General features: G+C 38.1%; 2 protein-coding genes across 3 annotated transcripts in view; one reads left to right on the forward strand and one right to left on the reverse strand.

Annotated features, from left to right (window-relative positions):
* Nucleotides 1–3438, forward strand: part of LOC107718075 (tRNA selenocysteine 1-associated protein 1-like) — an 8706-nt gene extending 5268 nt beyond the window's left edge. Inside the window, exons 3-9 of one of the 2 annotated variants that reach the window (XM_016525019.1) lie at nucleotides 581–680; nucleotides 1191–1243; nucleotides 1391–1522; nucleotides 1961–2080; nucleotides 2218–2455; nucleotides 2553–2595; nucleotides 2697–3438. In XM_016525019.1, the coding sequence (XP_016380505.1) occupies nucleotides 581–680; nucleotides 1191–1243; nucleotides 1391–1522; nucleotides 1961–2080; nucleotides 2218–2455; nucleotides 2553–2595; nucleotides 2697–2839 (829 nt within the window). In that variant the 3' untranslated portion in view covers nucleotides 2840–3438. The remainder of the gene's footprint in view (nucleotides 1–580; nucleotides 681–1190; nucleotides 1244–1390; nucleotides 1523–1960; nucleotides 2081–2217; nucleotides 2456–2552; nucleotides 2596–2696) is intronic. The other variant, XM_016525020.1, reaches the window with a different exon arrangement.
* A 338-nt stretch (nucleotides 3439–3776) lies between these two features.
* On the reverse strand, nucleotides 3777–7406 carry LOC107718171 (fat storage-inducing transmembrane protein 1-like). The gene is made up of 2 exons (XM_016525150.1): nucleotides 6652–7406; nucleotides 3777–4697 (listed from the first exon to the last, which is right to left on the reverse strand). The coding sequence occupies exons 1-2, from the start codon at nucleotides 6849–6851 to the stop codon at nucleotides 4001–4003; spliced, it is 897 nt and encodes a 298-aa protein (XP_016380636.1). The 5' UTR covers nucleotides 6852–7406; the 3' UTR covers nucleotides 3777–4000.
* Between the last annotated feature and the right edge of the window lie 871 nt (nucleotides 7407–8277).

The raw sequence follows: 8277 nt of genomic DNA on the forward strand, positions 1-8277 counted from the left end.
TATATATATTATAGGAAGGTATAACCAGCATGGCCCCCACCTGATATGACACATTTCAGTTATTACTCCATATATTAATAGTGATGGGCAAGTTACAGAGCTCAATTTCTTCCCTAAGGAAGGTGGTTGAGGGTGTTTTTAAAATGACTTTGTTTGAAGCTGGTGAATAAACTCTGTTAGGAACTAGCTGACGAATGGGATAAAGCCAGTACTGATTGGTGGAGGTATGTGGAAATAACAGCTTCCTTACTCAAATAATATAACTCTATTTGTCAGCGAATTGTCTCCATACTACAGGCAAAGTGTCATTTGATTTGCTCAGTGGTTGTATTTTGTTTGCATTTCAGCAAGGGATTGTAGTTCATTCCCTCATTAAAGCTGTTAAGTATGTGGTCTTGTACCTTTGTCTTTTTGCCTGATTTTCAAATGCAAATTTTTGCTTCAAATCAAAGTTTGTCATGCATTGATTAATCTCATAGCTGGTTGGTTTGGTTCATGGCTTATAAGATGAGCCAGGTTTTGTCTTTTGTGTGAGTTTGTTGACAGAAATCATTGAATATTCTCTTCTGTGTTTCCTCAGAGGCTCGGCTGGATACTGTTTTGTGGAGATGGCAGATGAGGCCAGTGTTGACCGTTGTGTGCAGAGGCTTAATGGGAAGCTGGTTCCAGGATCGAATCCGGTAAGATGCCAAACTTTCACTCATTAGATTGTGTAGTTTTGGTATCTATATTTGATTTCAATGCATTCATATATGTAGATTATTATAGGAAGGCATAACCAGCACGGCCCCCACCTGATATGAGACATTTGAATTATTACTCCATATATTACTAGTGATGGGCGAGTTACAGAGCTCAATTTCTTCCCTAAGGAAGGTGGTTGAGGCTGTTTTTAAAATGACTTTGTTTGAAGCTGGTGAATAAACTCTGTTAGGAACTAGCTGACGAATGGGATACTAAGGAAGGTGGTTGAGGGTGTTTTTAAAATGACTTTGTTTGAAGCTGGTGAATAAACTCTGTTAGGAACTAGCTGACGAATGGGATAAAGCCAGTACTGATTGGTGGAGGTATGTGGAAATAACAGCTTCCTTACTCAAATAATATAACTCTATTTGTCAGCGAATTGTCTCCATACTACAGGCAAAGTGTCATTTGATTTGCTCAGTGGTTGTATTTTGTTTGCATTTCAGCCCAGGAAGTTCAAGCTAAACTACGCAACATATGGGAAAAGGCCAGAGCCTGGGTAAGAACACCATGTCCAGAAAACCATTTTAGTTGCTGATCTCTTGTTGAGAAACCAAAGAGAAAGTAGCTGCTTTTTTGTAGTTAAATATGAAATTTTTAGTTGTGATGGTTTCTTTCACTTTACATAGCTCACTTTCTTCCTCAGCCCAGAATTTTCTGTCTTTGTTGGAGATCTCACGTCAGATGTGGAAGACTACCAGCTTCATCAGTTCTTTCTGAAAAAATTCCCTTCATGCAAAGGAGCCAAAGTTGTCACTGATCCTTATGGGAACTCCAGGTATGAAATGTTTCAGCCGCCAACTATGTGCTGCATAACCTTGCTTGGCTTTCTCTGACAGTTTGATCACCTGAGGTTGACCACAGATGAACTAGATGAGGTCTCCTTTACCTTTTATTTTATATTTTTTTTAAGAGCTTATTTTCAGTCGATACTCTTTACCCTCCCTCTCCTAAAAAGGGCCAGACAATACATGGATGTGATTTGCCGTTGTTACAAATCTGCTAAAACTATTGTTTTCCCCATATAGGGTAAGCAAGAGCAACTCACAATTGAAGTGATGCTACTTCATGTTAAAAGTAAAAGAGAAGTTTCAGTTCTACCATCAAATTAATTATTACTTTCTGAATACATATTGAAATAAGCATATACTGCATGATGAGGCGCATGAAGAGTGAGGGAGCAGTTGCTGATGATCTAGTTTTTTCAAATGTACAGGGGTTATGGCTTTGTGAAGTTTAGCGACGAGAACGAACAGAAGAAAGCCCTTGAGGAGTTTCAGAACGCATCAGGCCTGGGAGGAAAACCCATCAGGATAAGCATTGCCGTCAACAAAGGGTACCTTTCATTTGAATTTTATTTTTGTCATTGTTACTTAAGTTTTATATGGTCAATGAGACTTAGTCCTGATAAGTAAACTCTAACCTCACAAATCCACATGAAATCTCACCATATTCTTTCTTTTTTTATTTTAGCAATAAGCCAAGCAGTTACCACAACCAGAATAACAGCTACAACACCAACTATCAACAGCAGTACTATCAACAGCCCTACAACAATTACTATCCTCAGTGGGGTTATGATCAGTATAGCAGTTATAACTACGGCTATAACCCATATGCAACCCCCCCTCCAGGTCCACATGGAATGATGGGACCACCCCCACCCATGGGGATGCCCCCCATGCCCCCTGACATGCAGGGATCCACAGAGGTATTTTAATAGTGATTGATGAAGATAAGTAGTGTTTTTTAAATATAAATCCAAACCATTTTTATTCTGGAATTGACCTTTTTTTGTATTGCTTCAGCAGTCACATGATGGCACTGAGGATGTTGAGGACCCAGCTGAAGGTAATATTTCGTAACATTTAATTTGACTGTTTAATTGACCAAATTGTTGATGAGAGCGAGTTCACACATCAGTAATTACTCACCATCTTCTTCTCCCTCAGACCCAAACCCACAGGTGGATGTGGATACATTAAATAGGCAATACATGGAGTGCAGTGAGGAGCTGTACGATTCGCTCATGGATTGCCACTGGCAGCCACTGGACTGTGTCACATCTGAAATTCCTATGATGAACGGTTCCTGACTGTCTGAACCAACCACCGTCCAGGATTATTATACTTTGTGAAGGAACATGCCTTTTTATAATGATCTGAGCAAGTTTTTCAGAGAATGTTTTTTCTCCTTTTCAGCCTTTTATTTGGAGCTTCATTCGAACAGGAAAAATGCTTTCTTCGTGTGTGTCCATCACCTTTTTTCTTTTTTTCAAAGTTAGGTAGTTATGGTTTTGTTGAACAGGTTTTTTAAAGATGGATGGAAAGATTCTTCTTCAGTACTAATGTCATTTTTAATCAGGAGTTATTCCTACTCTTGCCTTATTAAACTTTTCCATTAGAAATTTGAAGCATGCTTTGTGTATCCAAATAAGCGTCTCTTATATACACCCCTTTTTTGTCTGTTGTGAGGCCACTGATGGTTTTTCATTTGTGAAAGCTTTGTTCAAAAGATGGTTCTTGTTTAGAGATGTTTGAAAAATGAGACAACTGCATAAAAATGTATACCACACCACACTGACCCAGGATTATATTCTGTCTTTAAATTACATATGCATTTGGGCATAAATGAATCACAAGTTTCTTATTTAAGGCTGAGCTTTCCAGAAATTCTGTGAGTATTTTTGTAATAAAAAAACTAATTAGGAAGAACCTAATAAATCAATATGATGTCTCATTTGTGTCTTCATTTGTTATATAATCACGGTTTTATGTGTGAAACCAGTTTTGTATTAATGTTAAAACTTCCCAAAGATATTTAAACTTGAACCTGACAAATTTTGAAATCATTAAACATAGTTCACCCTAAAATGGAAATTCACAATTTACTCAACCACATGTTGTTCCAAACCTGTATGGCATTCTTTCCTCTGGAACACAAAAGATATTTAGAAAGTCAGTGACACAAACAACTGTGAAAATCATACGAAACGTCATACAGGTCTGAATGAAATTTTTAGGTGAGCTATCCCTTGAAGAGTGTTCTCGACCATGATATTCAATTTTTCATTTTCAGGGTCTCAGTGAGAATTTAGTAAGCATGCATGAAGGAACAATATAAAGACCAGCAATTTTGATAATTTATCAAATATACATCCTGTACTGGCAGAGATTTGGCGGGATATTCTGTGAGTTTCAATGGTATACTGCAGCACCACTACATGTAATTAGTCCAAATTCTGCTCAGGTTTTCTCTAGTTAATCTCATTAGCATTAGTTTCACACAGTGCCTCAGATGTCTCATCCTGGTTGCTCTGTGTAGACAAAACTCCCACCCCTGGCCTTCCAGGGCAGTACCAACTAGGTCTAAGTCGGTACCAGCCCTGATACAACACTCTCCAGCTCAAACAACCCAGGGCACCTCCCAAAAGCTGAGTAGGAAACCGGGGGAAGTAAGCCAGCAGGCAGAGCAGCAGGAACACCCAGAGACTCAACAGCAGGACGCAGAACAGGAAGAGGATACGCAGCGGGCCTCCAGAGGGTCCACCCAGACTCAGGTAGGGCCCAAACACTGCAGTCTCCTCAGCTAGAAGCAGGCAGCACAAACACAGTAGGAGAGCATCTTCAGATACTTCATAGCCACGCCACAACATACCAGAGCGGACACAGGCCTCTTTTGTTTCACCTTCTCGTAAAAGCAGTAAAGGTTGCTCTCCATTGGTCCCTGAAGCCAAGTCAAGAGTGGAACTGAGGGGCTCATAGCAGCTCCCGGTGGCATTTTCCAACAGACAAAGCAGTTTGCGGAAGCCCAGCCACAGACCACCTGCCACAGCTAGCCGAGAAAGGTGTCTCAGGGAAAGTGCGAGTGAGCGACGAACTGAGAAAGACAGGACGAAGACAAAAGAGCCAACAAAGATGCAGGTCCAGCCCCAACCTGAGCGCAGGAAGACCCTAAAAATGAATGGTGAATGACATATTGCTGTATTAATATTGAGCACAGTGTTTTGTATCCTATATTCTTTTTGCACTCATTTGCAAGAATACTGTGGTTGCATCCAAATATGCATACTTTGCTTACTATATTTAGGTGAAAACCACCAGTATGTAAAAAGAGTAGTATGTTCAGTTTTACAGTATTCATAAAACAGTAGGTGTATCCGGATGACCTACTACTTCTGGCAAGATTCTGAAATGCACCATCAGTGGACACTTTACTATTCCATGAGGTCAAAGATGATGATTTGTAGATCACATGATGAATGGATGTCTGGATTACATTCATACTACTGGAGTCACGCCCTTTTTTTGGGGGCACAAGCCCTGTGAATCACTATTGATCTAATTATCAAATTAGATAACCACGGGTTATCAAACCTCTCCTGGAGGCCCCTCTCAGCACTGCAATGATCTACTTTGTGAGAAAAGCCTTACATACATTCTATAACTGACCTCTTAACACTCTGGTATTGTTCGCAAATTATAATTTTTTTTTTAAATCGCTACTTTATCGGATGACCTATGTGACCACAAAAAAAAAAAAATAAAACAATTGTGGACTTTATTTGAAAAAGCTAAATGGTCGTTAAAAAATATAGTCACACTTGTGTTTTTCATGGTCAAAAATACTCTGGTATTGTTCGCAAATTATAAATTTTTTTTTAAATCGCTACTTTATCGGATGACCTATGTGACCACAAAAAAAATAAAATAAAACAATTGTGGACTTTATTTGAAAAAGCTAAATGGTCGTTAAAAAATATAGTCACACTTGTGTTTTTCATGGTCAAAAATGACCGCCATTGGAAACGAATGGGAAATAAGCAAAAATACAGAGATTTTTTGTGTGTGTACAATCTACAAATCATTCACGATGCAGAAAAAAAGTGCACAGCAATGAAGGGGAGACACTCTAAAATATCAAAAGTGCAAAAAATAAAGTATTTATGTCTAAAAACAACTAGAGAAGTTATAAGCCTTTTATATAGAGCTCTATAGGAATCTAGTGGCTAAACCATAGAATTTCAGATGTTTTTCTTTTTTTTACTCCCACCAAATGGAACTAATCTGCCTTCAAAAATTGGATTTTAAAGTCATTGTCTCTATTTTAACATGAAATACTGCCATAATTGAAAAGTAGCAGAAAAATATTAGAACATTGTTTTTGTATTATTTTCAATGGGGAAAAAATTAATTATTATAATTATTGCATAAATATTAAATAGTACCATGAAATTCTCTCAAAATACAAAATAAAAAAATATTATCGAACAAAAATATATTACATTGATTTCACTGAAAATGAAAAAAGTTTCATTTCAGGTGTCCGCGAACAACACAAGTGTGACTCCCAAATGAACAATACCAGAGGGTTAATGGTGAAAAGTTATTACTCAAAATTTAATTCAGACATAATACTCTTTTCATATACTGTTTTTCGCCTACTATATTGTAGGAAAGTAGGCATATTTGGATGCACCCTCAATCTTTATGAGTGAGTCATTGTATCATTCACTCAACTGATTAATTCAAAAACACTGATTTATTCAGGAACGCTATAAAAACTGAATCAGGTTAGACGCCATCGTGAATTTAACATGGATGAAAACGACACTGTGAGGAATAGACTTTACAATGGCATGCACTGTATAAAGGTCTAGATGACAATTTTCACAACACACAACTTTCAAAACTGGTTTATGGAGTTTTTGTCTACTAAAAGTTTATTCCGGAAAGACGTTTTGTCAGCTGAACAACTGGTATGTTGTTAAACAACAGTACACAATCCACTGAATGCACTGTCTATACCTTGTGATAACCTGTAGCATGAGGCCGCAAAACAACAGCACTGGTGTGGTATTACTTGATTGAATATTCATTTGCACAGATTTGCATTTTTGCGGCTTACCTGTAGAGAAAATGTGTCCTCTTTGCAAAGACACTATAATGGGAAACCCATAGGTTCAGGAGGGGCCCAAATAAAAGCAATGCTGACAGCAACAAATGAAAATGACGTCGAAATGATGCGTTGCCAAGAAGTCCAGCTGCCAGGTCAGTAATGACCACAAGGACAGAGTTTAGAAACATTTGTATTGTTTCCTTAACCATACCAGTGAACTTCAGATAATATGGATTGGTTGTTCTTAAAGTCCAGTTTCTTTCAGAATCCAACAAAAAATTCGCCTGATGTAAATGTTAAAAAAAACAAACACAATTTATGTAAGCTTGTCCAATGATTAATGCAAATGTATTTTTCAGTTAACTGTTTGAAAAAGGATTATCTCATTCACTGGAATCACTTTTCTGGCAATGTATGTTGTAGATATGCTTCTGTAATCTGTATAACAGTCACATATACTGTTGCATTTAATCCAGGTATACAAATGGCATGTGCTACTTTAGTAGTTTCCTCTTCTTACACTCTGCGTCCTTTAACCTTCAAGAGATTTTCATGGCCTAGCTCTCCTATCTGTATCTTTCCGGGATCTGCACTCCCCGCTTTATGTTCTTGCAGCCAACAACTTCCGTTTACTCCTTGCATCCAAGAGAAAGAAAATCCTGTTCATTCCTGATTTCCATGTTCTTTGTATCCGTGGGACTTTTTCATTTCTCTAGCAGCACCACTGCTCTAACAGAGGGTCTCTTGCACCTTTCACATGGCCCACTCGCTCCCCACCCCCTCAGAACAGAAAAAGAAATGTTGTCGCCTTCTGTATGTTGGTGTTGGCGGGTGTCATGTTGCAATTAGACAGTTCTGTGTGAAAACGCCTTGTAACCAAATGATTGCTGCTAAAAAAAAACTGGACAAAAATGACAAATGTGCTTGAATGTTCACAACAGCTAATATGAATTTCATTAACTCTTTAAACCTCTTGATTATCACACATTTTGGTTCTCTTTTCAGTGGATGAGCAGAAAGTAGTGCTCTTAAAATGTCAGTGGTTCACTGCTGTATAAATGTCACTAAATGCTGTGTACAGTTACTGGGGTGCTTTTCAATTCAGCCATATTTAGCCTAACCTTTGTACTGTATCTTCATTCCTCTCTGCTGCTTTCTCCATTCTTAGATTCAGCTGTTGGTGCTGCCTGTCTCTGTCGATCACTGAGTCCCTCTATGGTCTCCACTGTCTGCACCAACTACATTATCTTTTCAAACACCCATCTGCTCTCTCTCCCTGCTGTCTTTAATTAGCTCCATATTAAGATAAATATAGTGTCTTTGGTATGTGTTCTATGAGCATGTAATGTGTTCGTGGTGAAGTATTCCTGTGAATAAATGTATCCCTGTCCTATTGTCCTAGGGGTTAATGTGATCATATAGTATTTTTAGTTCATGTTTAGATGAAGATTGTGGAAATAGTCTAGAGTCTAGACCTTAGTCAGGTTAGATGCCATAATTGAATTTTACTTGAATGAAAACGAGGCTGTGAGGAATAGATGGCTACTGAAAATCACTTCTAAAGATGTTTCATCAGACAAACAATCAGCATGTTGTTACGATTCATTTAACGAGCTGTGTCTCTCAAGTCTTGAT

The sequence above is a fragment of the Sinocyclocheilus rhinocerous genome, unplaced genomic scaffold, assembly GCF_001515625.1.
Source record: "Sinocyclocheilus rhinocerous isolate Xijiao unplaced genomic scaffold, SAMN03320098_v1.1 scaffold480, whole genome shotgun sequence".
Taxonomy (NCBI): Eukaryota; Metazoa; Chordata; class Actinopteri; order Cypriniformes; family Cyprinidae; genus Sinocyclocheilus; species Sinocyclocheilus rhinocerous.

Excerpts from the sequence above, each read along its gene's own strand:
- LOC107718171 (XM_016525150.1), bottom strand. The coding sequence starts at position 6,851 with ATGGTTAAGGAAACAATACAAATGTTTCTAAACTCTGTCCTTGTGGTC. Across the intron at positions 4,698-6,651 it reads AGGACACATTTTCTCTACAG|GGTCTTCCTGCGCTCAGGTT; the intron begins GTAAGCCGCAAA and ends ATTCATTTTTAG.